A 19902-nucleotide genomic window follows, 5' to 3' on the forward strand; every position below is an offset into this window, starting at 1 on the left:
CAGGGGATGGGGAGGAAGGGGTGGGGGGGCGTGGGGTTGGGAAGAGGGGAGACCAGGGCTCCCTCCTTGAGCAAAACCGTTACTAGTCCAAGTTCAGACTACCTCCCCAAAAGGATGGGGTGTGGGCCAAGGTGCGTAGGCCCCCCCCTCCACCTTCCCAGGGGCAGGGGATGGGGAGGAAGGGGTGGGGGGGGGTGGGGTTGGGAAGAGGGGAGACCAGGGCTCCCTCCTTGAGCAAAACCGTTACTAGTCCAAGTTCAGACTACCTCCCCAAAAGGATGGGGTGTGGGCCAAGGTGCGTAGGCCCCCCCCTCCACCTTCCCGGCAGAGTGCCATCCTAAACTGAGCCATGCCCTTCAAGCCCCATTGGTTTCAGTGGGCTTAGAGGGGGTTAACTCCGCTTCAGCCCTGGTCTGCATGGTCCTGCCTCATCAGGTCTGGGAAGCGATGCCGGGTCGGCCCTGGTCAGTACTTGGATGGGAGGCCACCAAGGAAGTCCGGGGTGGCTACGCAGAGGCAGGCCATGGTGAACCGCCTCTGAACATCTCGTGCCTCGCAGACCCCACGGGCGTCACCAGCTACAACTGAATGGTACTTTCTAGCACCATTTCCGCGTAATATGGCTCTGGAGGCCATCTCAGCTCTCAGGGGCTGTCCAGGGGCATCCCGTTCTCTGTCCTTTAGTGATTTGATAAGTGAACGCTATAGGGTAATTATTTTTGTGCCAGGATTTCAGGTCCCTCTGATGGCTGAGGATTTGGAATGGCGGGGCGAGGTGCACGTCCAAAGTAAGGCATGTGTTTGTAGACAGCTCAGTGACTCCAGAGGATAGGTTTGCCATGGGGGGGGGGGAATGCATCAGTTGCCCCGTATGCGGAGAAGCGAGGGACTGGCACTGAGCCTCTGAATCACAGAGCCAGGAGGCAACATGAGGGGAAGGCCTCGGCCTCTATGGCGTGTTGTTGGCCGTGCAGAGAAGCTGGTTGGCCACTGTGTGAGACAGGATGCTGGACTAGATGGACCTCTGGTCTGATCCAGCAGGGCTCTTCTGAGGTTCTTATGAGGGGAAGGCCTCGGCTTCTATGCCCCGTTGTTGGCTCTCCAGAGGAGCTGGTTGGCCCCTGTGTGAGACAGGGTGCTGGACTAGATGGACCACTGGTCTGATCTAGCAGGGCCCTTCTGATGTTCTTATGAAGGCCTTGGTCTCTATGCCCTGTTGTTGGCCCTCCAGAGGAACTGGTTGGCCACTGTGTGAGACAGGATGCTGGACGAGATGGATTATTGGTATGGTCTAGCAGGGTTCTTCTTAGGTTCTTATGAAGGCCTTGGTCTCTATGCCCTGTTGTTGGCCCTCCAGAGGGTTGGCCACTGTGTGAGACAGGATGCTGGACGAGATGGACTATTGGTATGGTCTAGCAGGGTTCTTATGTTCTTATGAAGGCCTCGGCCTCTATGCCCCGTTATTGGTCCTCCAGAGGAACTGGTTGGCCCCTGTGTGAGACAGAATGCCGGACTAGATGGACCACTGGTCTGATCCAGCGGGGCTCTTCTGGTGGTCTTATTGGGAAGGGTCTGGACCTCACGTCCCCCCCCTCTCCGACATTCCTCTTCTCCCAGGAGACAGCAGCAAGGTGACCACCGTGGTGGCCACGCCCGGCCAGGGCCCCGATCGCCCCCAAGAAGTCTCCTACTCCGACATCAGGGTCATCGGCAACGGGTCATTTGGGGTCGTCTACCAGGCCCGGCTGGCGGACTCTGGAGAGCTGGTGGCGATCAAGAAGGTGTTGCAAGATAAGCGGTTCAAGGTGAGTTGTCGATTGCCTGTATGCGTTGCTCCCGTCTCTCCTTTTCACACGTTTGCCGCTGAGCTTGTGCAACTGACTCCGGTCTTTTCTTGTCTGGACCCCTCTCAGAACCGGGAGCTCCAGATCATGCGGAAGCTGGATCACTGCAACATCGTTCGCCTGCGGTATTTCTTCTACTCGAGCGACCTGAAAGGTTGGCGGGGGGGGGGGCAAAGGGCTTGCTGTGCGTGCTATGCAAAAAGAAGGAATAGCTGTCCCCTTCCCTGCAGGGGTTCCTACAGTGGATCACTTCCCCCAAATAAGTCAGCTGCCCTTTTAACCACTCTTGTTTCCACAATCGGGGTGTATTTCTCCCACGCCGACACCTTTTCGAATCGGAGGAAGCGGTCATTTCTGTCGGGATATTGGCAACCGTGATTGGGAAGCAGGGTAGTGTGGGTTAATTAACACCGAGTGTAAGGAAGGACGCAGTCTTGCCTGTGGGCTAAAACAGTAACAAGAGCGGCGTCTCCTGCCCTGAAGGCCACACCGGGGAAAACTGTTTGTGGCTGATTTGTATCAGTTCACTGCAAGTTGTTCATACGATTTGCTCAGTGAAGGCCAAACGGGAACCGCTGGACTTCTGCTCGTTATTCCACTGTGCTTCTTTCCAGAAAAAAAAAAGGAAAAGGAAAAAAATAACTTTCCAGGCCTTGAGAAACTTATCTCTTGTGTACGTGGACTCGGAGTAATGAGACAAGAACAGTGGGTTCCTTTGGGGTGAACCTTTACTACTACTTAAACCCAGGCCTTAGGGGCTAATTACAGTAATGAATTGAGACTCCTTTTAATTGATCCTCCTCGTTTCCAGCCCTTTGGCATTTTGTGTGTGTGTGTGTGAGAGAGCCCGATGTAAGGCACGGTTCGTCAGAGGTCAGCTGCTGGGTGCGCTCCCTTCCCCTCCCCTGTAGCTCATCCCCGGAGATACTGGTCGTGGTAGTGGGCAGAAAACCTTTTTGAGTACGAGCCCTTTCCGTTTGCTGCAACGTAAGCGCCCTGACCCCGGATAGCCCAGGCTTGTTAGATCTTGTTAGATCTCGGAAACGAAGCAGAGTCGGCCCTGGTTAGAACTCGGGTGGGAGACTCACCGGGGAAGTCCAGGTTCGCCACGCAGAGACAGGCGATGGCAAACCGCCTCTGAAGTCTCTTGCCTTGAAAACGCCATGAGGGGTTGCCGCAACTTGACGGCACTTCCCACCACCACAGCACAAGCACAACTTGCCTGTGCAGACCGTGGATTTCAGCTGCATTTCCAGATGGGTGAGGGCTCTTTTTGTAGCAGGTACTCCTTTGCATATTAAGCAACACACCCCTAATGTAGCCAATCCTCCAAGAGCTTACAGTAGCTCCTGTAAGAAGAGCTCTGTAAGCTCTTGGAGGATTGGCTACATTAGGGAGGTGTGGCCTAATATGCAAAGGAGTTCCTGCTAAATCAGACAGAGCTCCTTTGCATATTAGGCCACACACCCCTAGTGTAGCCAATTCTCCAAGAGCTTACAGTAGCCCCAGTAAGAAGAGCTCCGTAAGCTCTTGGAGGATTGGCTACACTAGGGGTGTGTGGCCTAATATGCAAAGGAGCTCCTGCTACCAGTAGAGCCCCAAGAATATTGGTGGGGAGGGGAAGCACCTTTTGTTTGAGAAGCCAAGCATTCATTGTTTTGTGTTCTAATAATAAGGGGCGGGGTGGGGTCTGTCTTCCTGGGTCGATCCAGAACAGTGGTTAAATGGAAGCTGGACGTGTAAGTAAAGGTAGCCCCCCTGGGTAGCAAGAAGAGTTCTGCATCCCTCTGTGTTGTCCAGTGTTGTTCTGTCTGGCGGAATTGGCCGGAGGGGTTCCACCTCACCTCCTCCTCTTCTCCCCCATCCTATTGCAGAAGGACGAGGTTTATCTTAATCTAGTCCTGGACTACGTGCCCGAGACGGTCTACCGAGTGGCCCGCCACTTCACCAAAGCCAAACAGACCATCCCCGTCATCTACGTGAAGGTAGGAACCGACCCCGGGCTTGGAACCGGTGCTCCCTGTAAGCTGAGTTAGTGTGAGGCTAGCTCACAGTTTTTTAGCCTCCGGCTCACACATTTTTGTCTCGGCTCAGGAAGGATGGCTCCAGAGCAAACTAATTTATGCAGTAGCCAAATCACCTCCTCACCACTTTAATGCCAGTAGCTCAGAAAGTAGAATTTTTGCTCACAGGACTCCGCAGCTTAGAGGGAGTGTTGCTTGGAACCCGCCGCGGTCAGGGTAAAGCAGCCCTCGTTGCACCTCCGCATTAAGGGTCAGAGCAGGATGGCGATAGCGGCTTTCGGTGGCCTTTGTCGTCTGGCAGGAAAAGAGCCTCCATCCCCAAATACTGATAGCCAGGTGATTTCTTGCCTGTGTTGGGTTCGGAACACATTCCCTTTGCTCCTTGCACCGTAATCTGGGACTGAGCTCTGGCACGGTGGAAGAGCACGGGGTTTGTATGCGGTAGGCCCTGGGTTTGAATCCAGCGGGCTTTGAGGAAGCCGGTGCTTCTCGCCCTGGAGCACCACTGCCAGTGGTCTGATTTGGTATGACGCCACTTCATATGTTCTCTGTGCGTGCATTTGTTTCTTTTTTTACTTTTCTTGGAACAGACGACAAAGTTTTGCAATCTGTGCGAACTATGCAAATTAAAAATGTTGCTTAATTTCTTATTCGGACGATTCTCCCGGTTTTGTGCAATTTAGTCTCGCTGCGCTAGTTATATAGGGAAGGGCAAGGAGATTACGAAGAGAAACCGAAGCTCTATCCAGGCATCTCCCTGCTTTCTCAGGGCTGAGCAGTTGTTGGCCCTTGCGTGCATTCAAGCATATTTTTCAGGAGATGGGGTCTAGAAACTTGGATTAAAAAAAAAAAATAACTAGTGTGTCAGTGAAGATTTTCAGGAAGCTATATTTTGTGCCCTTGATCCCTTGTCCTGCCCTCAGTGTGGAATCACCGTGTTTGTGTAATTCTGGATATACTGCTGTAAAATTCCTGGATCATGCTACAGGTGGGCAGGTCCAGAGAACTGTGCAGGCCTGCTTCATCTGGCCAGAAATTTGCGGATCAGGTCCCTTTCGTGTGCTTCTTTGGTTTTCATTCTACATGACATCCAGTCTGAGGAACTCTTCGCAGATTGCACAACTAGGGAATGTTATCCATAATGTCACTTAAAATATATATATGTGTGTGTGTGTGTGTGTGTGTGTGTGTGTGTGTGTGTGTACCCTGTTTCCCCGAAAGTAAGACATCCCCCGAAAATAAGACCTACTTACAGTTTTGCCTCTCGCTGAAATATAAGACTTCCCCCGAAAATAAGACCTCCCCAATAATAAGGCCTCCCCCGAACATAAGGCCTCCCCGATAATAAGCCCCCCCCCCCCCCAACCACCCGGAACCTTGGCCCGCGGGCGCGGGGGCGAACTCTGGGCCGCAGCTGCGGGCGCCGCCGCGTAGCCAGAGCAGACAGGAAGTGTGACGTCTCTTTTAATCAGAGAGCCCACACCGCTGCCAGGACAACCTGCCGCCTGCTGCTCGCTCTGCCCTGACGGAGTGTACCGTATTCTTCTTCATGGAAAAATAAGACATCCCCCGAAAATAAGACCTAGCGCATCTTTGGGAGCAAAAATTAATATAAGACACTGTCTTATTTTGGGGGAAACAGGGTGTGTGTTTGTGTGTGTGTGTGTGTATAACAGTCTTGTTATAGGAATGGTTTTTCCTGTGAATGACCACTGTCTCCCACTCATCTTACGCTTTGCTGTGTGTCTCGAAGGAACAAGAACCCCCTGTGTGTGCACATGTATAATGCAATGCTCCCTCTAAGCTGCGGAGTCTTGTGAGCAAAAAATCCCACTTTGTGACCCACTGGCATTAAAGTTGTGAGCGAGCGATTGGGCTGCTTTATCAATCAGTTTGCTCCGGAGCCCTCCTTCCCGAGCTAGGACAAAAGTGTGTGAGCTGGAGGCTAGAAAATGGTGAGCTAGCTCGCACTGACTCAGCTTAGAGGGACCGCTTGTGTAAGGCGGCTGTATCTGATGAGCCTGCTCTTTTCTCATCAGTGGGAATGTCGTTACAAGCGCCAGGTTTTTCAGCGCTAATTGGAATCCCCGTTTTGTACGATCAGGCTGATACTCTGCCCCGTCTCAGGCATCCGGCACTGTTAGTTTAAAGTGAAAGATCTCAATCGGAAAGGAGCGGTTTGTCGGGGGAAAGGAGGGCAGACCACGAAAATCCAGATTTTCAGTACCGCATATATTTTGTGAGCTGGAAAACATAACATACCCACGAGGGCTGGTTCCTTAACATCCACTCGAGTTTCTCCCATTCTTGTTTCAACAGGCACGTTTCACGTTCTTGTTATCTTAAAAGCTCGTTCGTGGCGATAGGGCCTGTAGGATTGCGAGGCACCCGTTTCCTTATCTCCAGCTTCCTGCGTGGGTTTCAGTAGACAAGCCGGGGTTTTAGTGTCAAAAGCAAATCCCTTTTTGCACACAGCCGTGTCATCCTTTTGCTTTTTAAAGCCACAAAACCTGCCTGTCTTTTTCTCCCCCCCACGACCAGGTGTACATGTACCAGCTCTTCCGCAGTCTCGCTTACATCCATTCCCAAGGCGTCTGTCACCGGGACATCAAACCCCAAAACCTGCTTGTGGACCCCGACACGGCAGTACTGAAGCTGTGTGACTTTGGCAGGTGAGATCGGCACGGAAGGGTCCACTTCCCTCCTGCAGTGCAGGCTTTGTGCAGTGGATTTCGGTCCTCATTCTTCCGAATAGATTTCACACACCAGCTTGGCTCTGTGAACAGGGAGATTGGTTTCACGTGTCTCTGTGCAGTTCCGCTGCCCCCAACCTTATACCCCTCAGTCATGTTTCCTGCTTTTTCCGCATGGCCCCACCAACTCCTGAGGCTTCTTCAATCCATCCAGTGTTGCACTTTCTTCACGATAGCCACTCGCAGTGATAGTCAGTGTTCTTGACTGGCCCTTCCCCCTCGGCAGCGCGATTGGCTGAACATTCCATGATGTCGTCTCAGTGCAGCCAGAGCGATGGCGGAACATTCCATGATGTCATGTCAGTGCAGCCAGAGAGATGGATAAAAACACCATCTTCGCCTGCCCTCTTACACAGGAAAATAAAGCTGTATCTTTCATCAGCGAATGTTACCGTCGATTAAGCATCGCTTCTCCAATTAATCGTCGAGACACTCCTTTTAAAAGGCTGGCTTTGATTCTGACATATTGGGGCTGATAAGGGGTAGAGAGTAATAGTGTCCCAGTTTGGTGTAGTGGTTAAGTGCGCGGACTATAACCCACTCCTCCACTTGCACCTGCTGGATGACCTTGGGCAAGTCATAGTTCTGTCAGAGCTGTTCTTGAAAAAGAGCCGTTTCTGTCAGAGCTCTCTCAGCCCCACCGACCTCACAGGGTGTCTGTTGTGAGGAGGGGAAGAGAAAGGAGTTTGTAAGCCGCTCTGAGACTCCTTTGGGTAGTGAAGGGCGGGGTATAAATCCAATCTTTTCTTCTTCTTCCAACAAGGGTGGTTGCTTTTGCAGGTAACTATTCTGAAATATATGTGGATTATAAAATGTATTGTGCTTCTTTTGATGTCTCAAGGGGGGGAAAAAACCCCTGTATGTTGACAAACCCCCAGAGTGGATTTACATTAAGATGAATTGGACGACTGAGAAATTTCAAAGGCAGATCAGCTTTAGGTCCTGCAGTTGATGGACAGCCCTATTTAAATCTGAAGCATTATATATAGGTCTGTGTGTGATCTGTGTTCTAAAAAAAAAAGAAGAAGGGACTGCTGTGCCAGCACAGACAAGCTTTGCTGTTAAAGAAACGTGCACGAATAAAGGCCAGCTTGGTTGCAGCTTCTCACGTTTTGCTGCTCGGCTCACCCCTCTGATTTCGTTTCAGAGGGTCACCGCCTTGGTCTGCAGAGCAGCTGGATTCGAATCCAGTAGCCACTTAGAGACTAACGATAGTTTCAGGGGTGTAAGCTTTCGAGAGCCAAAGCTCCCTTTTTCAGACATGGCAGAGTAGAAGTGGAGATCTGAGTCACAGAATCATAGAATCAAAGAGTTGGAAGGGACCTCCAGGGTCATCTAGTCCAACCCCCTGTACAATGCAGGAAATTCAGAAACCCACACCCCCAGTGACCCCTGCTCTGTACCCAGAAGATGACCAAAAAACCCTCCAGGATCCCGGGCCAAACTGGCCTGGAGAAAAATGGATTCCTGACTCCCAGAGTGGTGATCGGCATTTCCCTGGGCATGTCAGAAAGGGCCACGAGAACTGAGGCCACCCTTCCTGCCCTCCCTTCTCACGATCTGCCTGAGTCCACAGAATCAGCATTGCTGTCAGATGGCCATCTAGCCTCTGCTTAGAAACCTCCAAAGAAGGAGAGCCCGCCACCTCCCAGGGAAGCCTGTTCCCCCGAGGAACCGCTCTTAACTGAGGGGAAGTTCTTCCTCATGTTTAGTCCTTTTATCCTGGTCAGAAGGAAGGGAGGGGTTTTGTACAAGAGTGCTCATAAAGGACACAAAGGTACAGTGTCTATTGTAATCAGCCTGATTGGAGCGCTTGGAATTATTTTGCTTCCTTTAGCCATGGCAAGGGGCGAATCCCCCTCCCCATACTACTGGCACCCTGATGCAGATAATTGCTGATATTTCGCTATGTGGTCTAAGGCCTGCCTACCTGAGGGACCGCCTTTCCCCACGTTCCCCAGAGAGCACTGAAGTTGGGGGTCTCAAAACCGCTTGACCCTCCCTGGACCGAAAGATGCCAGACTGGCCTCTGCCAGGGCCTTCTCAGTGACGGCTCCACACTGGTGGAATGAGCTCCCAGAAGACATCAGGGCCCTGCGGGACCTATTACAGTTCCACCAGGCCTTCGATTAGGAAGCCGCTACTAATAACTGAATTGTTAAGGCCCTCTATGTGGAGCTGCGGTGGCTCAAGTGGTTAAGATGCTGAACTGCAGGCTGTGGAAGGTCAGTAGTTCAGCAGTTCAAGACCCAGGGGTGCCGCATGACGGAGTGAGCTCCCCTGTCTAGTTCCAGCTCCTGCCAACCTAGCAGTTCGAAAGCAAGAAATTGCAAGTAGATAAATAGGTACCACTTCGGTGGGACGGTCACAGCGTTCCGTGCGCCTTGGTGTTTAGTCATGCCGGCCACATGACCACGGAAACGTCTTCGGACAGCGCTGGCTCTTCGGCTTTGAAACGGAAATGAGCACCGCAACCCTAGAGTCGGACTCGACTGGCTTTCGAGCAAGGGAACCTTTACCTATGTCAACAACAACATCAACAGCTAGGGATATTCTGGACACCGATTTGGGCCGTACTTTTGTTACCATCTGAACACGGCCTAGTGGGGTGTTGCCGCCATCAGCCCTTACCCTGTATTTCTGATTTGTTACGTTTATGCGTTTTTATATGATGTTGCATTGTGTCAATGCCATCGGTGTTTTAAGGTTTTAACTTTTTAACATAAGCGGGCCCGAGCCTGTCTCGACGGGGAGGGAGAGATACAAACCGAATTAAATAAATAAAATAAACCTTGATAAGAAGAATCCATACGAGGGAGTCTCTTAAAAGAAAGATGAGAGGGATTCTGTGGCAGATGCCAAGTCCTGCAGCTTTCCTCCTCTCCCGTGGAATATATATTTTTTTATTTGTATTTTTTATTTGAAAGAACGTGCAACAATACAGAAAATACTGTATAAGAACATTTTTTACATTTTAGTTGAAATAGAGCAACAAATATTTTGCAATAAACAATGATACCGTATGTACCTAGGAAGAAAGAAACAGGTGAACAAAGAGAGCTGTAAGGTTCTGTAAATTTGTAAACAGGAGTGAATACACCTTAAGAACAGTGGGATGCCTGCAATAGTACGTAGGATATATGTTCCAATTAATAGGTCAGGCAAAAAAATAAAGGTTATAAATGCTAAATAGACCTAACTCTGTGTGTACCGGTATGAAATATGTAGGTAAACCCGAGATACAATAAGGAGCAATAAATAGTAAAAGTAAGGATCACCATCTCAAATCAGAGGAGGAGGATATTTATTGACAAAGACATACCAACCTCATGACCACTGCTGCAGCTGAGACCATCCAGAGGGTATGAATCCACTCCATGTTAGATATTCTCCGTGGAATATTTTTATGCAAAGGTCCCCCGTCCCCCCCACATGGTGCATAAAACACCCCAGGGCACGTTTTCTCACGCGTTCGTCAGATGGTTCTCCGCCAATCACCCTGAAACGACCAGGTCCCCTCCCATCTCCGCAGGTGCCCTTACCGTTCTCTTCTGTTTCCTGTTTCAGCGCAAAGCAGCTGGTCCGGGGAGAGCCCAACGTCTCCTACATCTGTTCTCGCTACTACCGTGCCCCGGAGCTCATCTTTGGAGCCACGGATTACACCTCCAACATAGGTGAGGGACGTCCTTCCGCTGCAGCGTCTCCCGTTCCTCCCATCCGCGCGCACACCCTTCGGTTAAAGGAGTTCTCGTCGACTGGGATGAGCCGCGGTGGCTCAGAGGTTAAGACCAGTGCTCGCACACAGTTTTTTTAGCCTCCGGCTCATACAATTTTTTTTGTTTTCGCTCAGGAAGGATGGCTCCAGAGCAGGCTAATTTATGCAGTAGTCAAATCACTTGCTCACCACTTTAATGCCAGTAACTCACAAAAATAGAATTTTCGTTCTCAAGACTCCACGGCTTAAAGGGAGCATTGGTTAAGACGCTGAGCTGCAGACCGCAAGGTCGGTAGTTCAGCAGTTCGAGACCCGAGTGTGCTGCGTGACGGAATGAGCTCCCGTCTCTGGTCCCAGCTTCGTGCCAACCTAGCAGTTTGAAAGCAAGAAATTGCAGGTAGATAATTAGGTACCACTTCCGTGTGCCTCAGCGTTTAGTCATGCCGGCCACATGACCACAGAAACGTCTTCGGACAGCGCTGGCTCTTTGACTTGGAAACAGATGAGTACCGCTCCCTAGAGTCGGATTAGACTGGCTTTCGAGCAAGGGAAACCTTTACCTTTACTTTGACTGGGATAAACTAATGGAACCCGTTTGCTGACCGTAAAAAAAACAACTTTATGCATACACTGTATTGGAATTCAGAGGCAGCTGTTCAACACGCTATCTAGTGAGATACAGCCCCTAGATATTTCCATGCCATAAAACCTGTGCTTGCCGTCGAGTAGTGGAACTTGGCAGTCGACAAACGTGTTTTGTGACAACAAAAAAGGGGGGGGGGTCATGGTGGAATTACAGAACTGTAGGAAACACCATGTATAAACATACAATATACACAAATAATGCTTAATAATATATATTGTGTGTAATGTATTAAATAAGTATAATCATATTATAGGTATCTACATTCATATATAGGGGCTGCAGTGGCTCAGAGGTTAAGACACCAAGCTGCAGACCAGAAGGTCAGCAGTTCGAGACCCGAGTGTGCCGCATGACGGAGTGAGCTCCCCTCTCTGGTTCCAGCTCCTGCCAACCTAGCAGCTCGAAAGCAAGAAATTGCAAGTAGATAAATAGGTACCGCTTCGGTGGGAAGGTAACAGCGTTCCGTGCACCTTGGCGTTTAGTCATGCCGGCGACATGACCACGGAAACGTCTTCGGACCGCGCTGGCTCTTCAGCTTTGAAACGGAGATGAGCACCGCCCCCTAGAGTCGGATTCGACTGGCTTTCGAGCAAGGGAACCTTTACCTTACATTCATATATAGGCAATCAGAGGCATAATCAAAGTAAAAAGGAATATTAGGGGAACAGTCCAGATATTCTCCAGTCTAAATAGCTAGTTTCTGTGCAACATAATCCAAAAGTACTATTTTATCTTGGAGCTTGCTGTTAATAGACGAAGCGATTCAGCAGTCCCACCACTGTAGGACAAATAATCCTGACACTGCCAGATAAGCGATCCGACGACTTCCCAGGCGATGAGTCGTTTCCAGCCTCCTTTCTCAAGAATCGCTCGATTATATTGTGTGCATCATTCAATGGAACCCAATCTCCATTCTCTTAGCCCAACATTCTCACTTTTCCCAAGGGATTAAGGTTGCAGGTGTAATCTAGGGTTGCCAGCTTGGTTGGGAAATTCCCAGAGATTTGGGGATGGAGCCCGAGTAAGACGGGGTTTGGGGGGCAGAGGGAGTTACAGCAGGGGGTTACACCATAGAGTCCACCCCCCAAAGCAGGGCTGGAGATTAACTGTAATCATCAATGCTCCCTCTAAACGGAGTCTTGTGAGCAAAAATTCTACTTTGTGAGCTACTGGCATTAAAATTGTGAGCGAGCAATTTGGCTACTGCATAAATCAGTTTGCTCTGGAGCCGTCCTTCCTGAGCTAAGTCAAAAATCTGTGAGCCGGAGGCTAAAGAACGGTGAGCTAGCTCGCCCTAACTCATCTTAGAGGGGACACTGGCTGTAATTCCAGGAGATCTCCGGGGCCCATCTGAAGGATCACAAATAAAGGGGGGAGACGACCCTCAGTGTATAAAAGATGAAAACGAGAGAAAATCACCGAGCAGAGGGGTAGTTGTCTAGCCGTCCAGCAGCGTTATTAAAGCCAGCAGTGTAGATTTAACAGTATGTGCATTATGATCATAAATTCATTCGACGCTAATCCTAGTTTCATATCGACAAATTTAGAGTCCTGTGGGGCACCTTTAAGGCCAACAAAGGTTTATTCAAAGGGTGAGCTTCCGTGTGCAAGGCACACTTTTATCAAATAAAGCAGAATGGCGGGGTGATGATGATCAAGATATGCAAAGTGACACTAAATGACAAGTGAAGGTTATAAGGTCAACAGTCGTGAAGCAATAAAGATGTCAAACCAGCAGAGAAATGTCTAAAGGTGTCTTTTGGTGTAGTGGTTAAGTGTGCGGACTCTAATCTGGGAGAACCGGGTTTGATTCCCCACTCCTCCGCTTGCACCTGCTGATGTGACCTTGGGTCAGTCACAAGCTCTGGCACAGCTGTCCTTGAAAAAGAGCAGTTTGTGTCAGAGTTCTCTCAGCCCCACCCACCTCACAGGGTGTCTGTTGTGGGGAGGGGGAGGGAAAGGAGTTTGTAAGCCGCTCTGAGACTCCAAGTGAAGGGCGGGGTATAAATCCAGTCTCTTCTCTCTTCTTCTTCTTCTTCTTTTCTAATTGTGGTAAGCGACTGGGAATCTTCATTCTCTCCTGTCAGGTGGGGAGGGCACTTGACACGTGCATGTTGCATGTTAATTTGGTGCTCATTCTCTGGCTATACGTTTGAACCTTTTTTTTTTGCCATTCTACGTATTTGATAGAAGCGTGCCTTGCACACGGAAGCTCATATTTTGAGTAAACCTTTGTTGGTCTTAAAGGTGCCACTGGACTCTAAATTTGTTGTACTGCTTCAGACCAATATGGCCGACCACCTGGACCTAGTTTGATATAACATTTATAGCAAGTGAATATATATTCACTGCCACAGGAGGTGGCGGCGGCTACAAGCATGGACAGCTTCAAGAGAGAATTAGATAAGCATATGGCGCAAAAGTCCATCAGCCACAAGGTCTAGATAGGAACTCTCAGTCCGGGGCAAGTGATGCTCTGTATTCTTGGTGCTTGGGGGGTGGGCAACAGTGGGAGGGCTTCTAATGTCCTGGCCCCACTGGTGGACCTCCTGATGGCACCTGGTATTTTTGGCCACTGTGTGACAGAGTGTTGGACTGGATGGGCCATTGGCCTGATCCGACATTGGATTCTCTTATGTTCTGATGACGTTTACAAGAATTGCTCTGTAACACTTAACGTGAACAGTAGAGGCTTGCGGTGAAGTAACCCAAAGTGATAGAACACTCCAAGGGCACATCAGTACTCATATCACAGTCCGAACATTAACTTGATGAAGAAAACAACCCGCTCACAGAACGAAGGGCGCATCAGCAAATATTGGCTTGGTGGAGAAAACAACTTGCTCTCGGAGAATCCACTGCAGACTGTAGGGCATGCCGCTGGATTAACAGCGCGTTTCGGTGTCTCTTCTTCAAAACCGCAACAAGTTTGAAGAAGAGACGCTGTGGTTTTAAATATGAGACATCGCCTTTAGTTCTGCGAGCAAGATGTTTTCTTCATCGCTAACGTCCGGACTGTGATATGAGCTGATGCACCCTGGGATTGTTCTGTTAATTTGGCTTATTTCCCCGCAAACCTGTATTGTTCGCATTAGTGTTGCAGAGCAGTTGTCGTAAACGTCCTATGGATTAGTTGTCATAAATGTTATATGAAACTAAGATCAGTGTAGAATGTGTATAGTGTTAAATCTACATTGTTGGTTTTAATACATTGCTTGACGGTGAGACGATTAATCTTCTGCTCGGTGACTTCTTTTCTGTTGTCTCCACCCACCTGAAGAATGGCAGCCCTGGTTCAATCCCGGGTCTCTTCAGTTAGAAAAGATCTGGGGTGACTGGGCTGGGAAAGAACCTTGCTTCTGAAGAACAGCTGCCGGCCAGGATAGATAGTCTTGGACTTCAGGTGTTCATATATATGTCTCAGCCATTTGAAGAACAGCTGCCGGCCAGGATAGATAGTCTTGGACTTCAGGTGTTTATATATACGTCTTAGCCATTTGGTGTAGTGGTCAAGAGCGTGGACTGTAATCTGGGAGAACCTGGTTCGATTCACCACTCCTCCACATGCAGCCAGCTGGGTGACCTTGGGTCAGTCACAAGTTCTCTCAGAGCTGTTCTCTCAAGGGCAGTTCTCGAAAGCCCTCTCTCAGCCCCAACGACCTCACAGGGTGTCTGTTGTGGGGAGGGGAAGGGATTGTAAACCGCTGAGAGACACCTTTGGGTAGTGAAGGGCGGGGTATAAATCCAATCTCTTTTTGTTATCCATTCAGTCGTGTCCAACTCTTGGCGATTCCATGGGCCGGCTCTCTCCACGTTTTCCAATCTTGTGCTGTTTCTTTTGAGTCGTTCCATGCAACAGCTAAATTTAAGATTTAGAAGTTATATTAGCATATCTGACTAAGTTCATAAGATTGTTAGCGTTTTAAGGGATGGCATTGTGTACAAGCTAATTTGATGATCTCCTCTCTTGGGTTTTTAGTCAGTAGTGGTTATCTTTTCTTTCTCCTTAAATGTAGTTCCCCTCCCCTATTTTCATTGTAGTTTGTAGTCCTTATATATAAAATGCAATTTAAAAAATCCCCTTCGGGGGGCCAAGAAACCCCCCACAAGTTCTCTCAGAGCTGTTCTCTCACGCGCCGTTCTCCTCTCAGCCCCACCGACCTCACAGGGTGTCTGTTGGGGGGGGGGAAGGGGATTGTAAGCCGCTCTGAGACTCCAAGTGAAGGGCGGCATAGAAATACAGCAAAATAGAAGGGAGAGCCCCCTGGCTTTAACCATTAGACCCTCCTCTTCACCCAGGCCGCCCCTGAAGGTTCTCTTCTGCTTGTTCCCTAGATGTCTGGTCTGCCGGTTGCGTTCTGGCGGAACTGCTGCTAGGGCAGCCGATATTCCCCGGAGACAGCGGAGTGGACCAGCTGGTGGAAATCATCAAGGTAACGAACGTCTCGTCTTGGGCTGTCGCCCTTCAGGAAGCCACACAGGCATCCCGGTGCGCACCAGGCATCTTTGCAAAAAATAATAATAATCATTTGACACGTTCCCGTGCCACGTCTTGAGGCTAAGATAAAATCAAATCAGAAAGCTTCCGACTGCCCCTCAGAGATCAGCCAGTAGCACCCAGAAGCCCGAAAAGCGTGGATTAGCTCAGTGGCTTTCAAAAACCACCTACCTTCAGGGGGCTTCCTCAGTGTGGCACTCGCCCGCCTCAGGAACCCTTGTGCGCTACTGAAAATCCCGGGGAACGCCCTGCGTTGCAAACCCGGTTCCTGTGATGCCGGCCAGGCGTCGCGAGCTTCACCGTTGCTCCGCGTGACCGGCAAATGCTCTCCCAGGAGCGCCCAGCATGCCACGCGAGAGAGAGGCCAGTGATGGTTGCCAGCTATGTGCCAGGGAGGGTTGTTTGCCACAACTGGTCTTATGGCCGAGGACCCCTGGGTGGAGTCACTGAGCCATCTCTGAAGCCCCCGGAACACAGTCCAAGAACCGCAGACCTAACTTATCTTTTCCAGCCCACCCACCTACCCCCAGCAAGACTCCGCCATCTACTTGCATATATATAACCCAATCCAGAATAGGTTTTACCGCATTGAGAATCTCTCTTGAGTAGGACTGCCGGTGCCATGTCAGGTTGCCAGTGAATACATGGGATAGGCTGGAGAGGCCTCCCCCATGCTGTGGGGCATGTGTGGTGCAGTGGGTAGAGCTTCAGGTCAACTGGGTTCAAATCCCCACTCGGTATGAGCCTCTTGCCATGTGACTTTGGCCTGTCGCGTGTGCTTTTGGCCAGAGCTGCCTCACTGTAAGCGGTAAAGACAGTTTGGTGTCGTGGTTAAGAGCGCGGACTCTAATCTGGGAGAACCGGGTTTGATTCCCCGCTTCTCCACATGCAGCTGCTGGTGTGACCTTGGGTCAGTCACAAGTTCTGTCAGAGCTGTTCTCTCAAGGGCAGTCCTCGAAAGAGCTCTCTCAGCCCTACCTACCTCACTGGGTGTCTGTTGTGGGGAGGGGAAGGGAAAGGGATTGTAAGCCGCTCTGAAACTCCTTTGGGTAGTGAAGGGCGGGGTATAAATCCAATCTCCTCCTCCTCTTCTAAAATATTGGGCATGGGGGAGATGTACCCTGCCCTGAGCTTCTTGGAAGAAGACCGGGAAAAACATTTGAGTAAGGCTCACAGATTCTAATCTGGGAGAACTGGGTTTGATTCCCCACTCCTCCACTTGCACCTGGCTGGATGACCCTGGGTCAGTCACAAGTTCGCTCAGAGCTGTTATCTCAAGGGCAGTTCTTGAGAGAGCCCTCTCAGCCCCACCTACCTCACAGGGTGTCTGTGGTGGGGAAAGGAAGGGAAAGGAGTTTGTAAGCCGCTCTGTGACACCCTTCGGGTAGTGAAGGGCCGTGTATAAATCCAATCTCCTCCTCCTCCTCCTCCCTTGCTCCAGGTGCTGGGGACCCCGACACGAGAACAGATCCGCGAGATGAACCCCAACTACACGGAGTTCAAATTCCCCCAGATCAAAGCACACCCCTGGATAAAGGTAAAAACGACGAGGCGGGCAGTATAAGCAGAGAGAGTTAACGGGTACTGCCCTCTGCTGTCCAGAATGGTAGAAGGCTGGAGGATATTTTGGATCCCAGGGCCTCTGGCACTGAATGCTTGTAGAGGTTCTCTGGCGTGGCAGGAGTAGGTCTCCTCAGCTCATTAAGAACCGGTACTTCAGATTCAGCGGCAAGGAAGGTGGAGCCCCGTGATGCCTACCAGCTACACACAGCGTAGGATCTTGCGGTGTACCCTGCAAATGACACACGGGCTCTGGAACGCTATGCTTGACAGCTTCCATTGCGGGGTGGGGGAACGAGCACGAAGGCATTTCCAGTTTGCATTGTACAACCCGCACTGTGCGGGTGTCGGATTTAAAATGTTGGGATTCGTGCAGAGTGCAGGAGGGGAGGGGACTGGGCTCCCAAGAGCAGAGGAGGCCAAGTGGGTGGGGCTTGTGTTCGAGATCTGCCCACGTGGATGGCAGCTCTCATTTTGGTCCAGGTAGTTTGGGGCTGTACAATGTGCCGTGGTGACTTGGTTGTGCCCGGGGAAAAATTCATAGGGAACAGCAGCTTGTTGTACTGACTATCGGAGTCTCCCCACTTAGATTCTTACAAAGGTTCTTACCTTTAAAGCCCTATATGGTCAGGGACCTACATACCTAAGGGGACCACCTTTCCCCACATGTTCCCCAGGGAGCACTAAGATCGGGGTCCCAAAATTGCCTGACCCTACCATGCCCTAAAGAAGCCAGGCTAGCTGTGACGAGGGCCAGGGCCTTCTCAGTGGCAGTCCCGTACTGGTGGAATGAGCTCCCGGATGACGTCAGGGCCCCGTGGGACCTTTTACAGTTCTGCAGGGCCTGTAAGATGGAGCTCTTCCACCAGGCCTTCGATTAGGGAGCCGCCCCTTCCAACACTGAGGCCCTGGCCCCAATACGAACACCAATTTAAATATTGTTATCAATAGCCTGACAAGAACCCAGACTACAGCAGCAGTGGATTACCTTGGATGCCGCCAGGGCTATTTTTGGGCAGGAACGCACAGGAACGGAGTTCCGGCTGGCTCCCAAGTTGGCCACGCCCAGCAGGAACTAATTAGCATAATAGGCCACACCCAACAGCAGGAACTCATTAGGATTGGCTACATTAGGGGTGTGTGGCCTAACATGCAAAGGAGTTCCTGCTACAAAAAAAGCCCTGGGTAAACAGAATAACAAGCAAACAAGGTAAACAGAATAACAAGCAAAAGGTGGGTGTGGCTGGATGACCACACTTCTGGTAACATGGGGGTGCGGCCTAATGTGCTAATGAGCTGTGCCGTCAGGGGTGTGGCCTAATAGGCTAATGAGTTCCTGCTGTTGGGTGTGGCCTATTATGCTAATGAGTTCCTGCTGGGCTTTTTCTACAAAAAGAGCCCTGGATGCCGCTATCATCTATGAGTATACTAGCACTTTATGGTCTGTCTTATTGCCATACCATTGTGCTTTTATTGAATTCTGTGTTTTAGTTGTTTTAGACATATTGTGTGTAAGCCGCCCTGAGCCTGCCTTGGCAGGGAGGGCAGGATACAAATAAATAAATAAAATAAAAAGATGGTGCTTTGCTTGTCCGACTGGGATTTGCTACTTAACGTTTTCAGCAGTGCAGACTAGAAACCCATCTGGATTCCATGTTTTTTTTAGATGGCTTTCGTGCCAACCCCACGATGTTGGCTTTCAGGGAAACTTCCTCTGATATAGCATCCCTTGATTTAAGGGGCCGAGGACATCAGTGTGGGGTTTAAATAGTTTGGGCTTGTGGCCGACTCTGCATCTGTCCTTCTGGCCGCCTCCCCCTGCAGGTATTCAAGCCCCGCACGCCGCTGGAGGCCATCTCGCTGTGCAGCCGGCTGCTGGAATACACGCCCGCCACCCGCCTCTCCCCGCTCGAGGCCTGCGCCAACAGCTTCTTCGACGAGCTGCGCGAGCCCAACACCCGGCTGCCTAATGGACGCGAGCTGCCCCCGCTTTTCAACTTCAGCCCCGTGGGTAAGTGGACTGAGAATGGGGCAAACCTGCACGGAAGCGGACTTTGGAGATCAAGCAAGCGTTTGCTGGGGGGGAGAGCATTTAGTTTTCTAGGACGTTCCACTGCTGACCTAAGAATGGCAGTCCTCAAAAGGGGAAGCTTCAAAGGGAGATTACAGCGTGAGACGGCTGAATGTGGGTTCATTCACAAGTTCAGAGTGAAGGAACCCAACCCCATAGGACTGAATGGGGATGTAGGATTTTTAATCTCTACAGAGGCTGATTTTCTGCCCCCCAAGCATTTGACCCCTGCTCTAATCAAGCTGATTACATTTTACATGGTAACTCTGCATCCTGACTCCTTTCTTTGCAGTACCCCTCCTACCTTCAGGCCAGGATATAAGGACTCGGGGATCTCCCTTCCTACTTGTATTTGGTGACGGGAGCTTGGACTCTGAAAAATGCATACCCTGGAAATGTTATCAATCTCTAAGATGCTACTGGGATTGAATCTCCCCTTGCCAGGGGAGGCCCACGATGCCCCCATAGAGCCAGGAATCCAAATCCGCAGCGCTGGAATTTTAATCTCGGGAATCCTTCTTCCACACCCTGTGCCTTGACTCCCAACTTCCTAATTTTTAATTCTTAAAGCGACATAATGATCGGGATTTTTTTAAAAAAGTAATGCTTCCCCTCTCTAAGGGCCCATTTTCTGCACTCTTCTTTTAATCCATGCTCACCACGGTGTCCTCCAAGCAAATCTGCACTAAAATCAAGTTCAGCCTTCTTTTAAATCCAGGTTCTCCCCCCCCCCCTTCTGCACTAAAATCGAGTTCAACCTTCTTTGTATTCCGGGCATTTCCCCCCCATTC

At 50.3% G+C, this 19902-nt stretch overlaps 1 protein-coding gene across 1 annotated transcript in view; it reads left to right on the forward strand.

Annotated features, from left to right (window-relative positions):
• Nucleotides 1-19902, forward strand: part of GSK3A (glycogen synthase kinase 3 alpha) — a 33519-nt gene that overhangs the window by 12095 nt on the left and 1522 nt on the right. Inside the window, exons 3-11 of the mRNA XM_015409382.1 lie at nucleotides 1618-1805; nucleotides 1914-1989; nucleotides 2922-2927; nucleotides 3717-3829; nucleotides 6410-6540; nucleotides 10189-10295; nucleotides 15318-15415; nucleotides 16922-17017; nucleotides 18865-19051. Coding sequence (XP_015264868.1) covers nucleotides 1618-1805; nucleotides 1914-1989; nucleotides 2922-2927; nucleotides 3717-3829; nucleotides 6410-6540; nucleotides 10189-10295; nucleotides 15318-15415; nucleotides 16922-17017; nucleotides 18865-19051 — 1002 coding nt within the window. The remainder of the gene's footprint in view (nucleotides 1-1617; nucleotides 1806-1913; nucleotides 1990-2921; nucleotides 2928-3716; nucleotides 3830-6409; nucleotides 6541-10188; nucleotides 10296-15317; nucleotides 15416-16921; nucleotides 17018-18864; nucleotides 19052-19902) is intronic.

Source organism: Gekko japonicus, unplaced genomic scaffold (assembly GCF_001447785.1).
Source record: "Gekko japonicus isolate JY-2015 unplaced genomic scaffold, Gekko_japonicus_V1.1 scaffold745, whole genome shotgun sequence".
NCBI lineage: Eukaryota > Metazoa > Chordata > Lepidosauria > Squamata > Gekkonidae > Gekko > Gekko japonicus.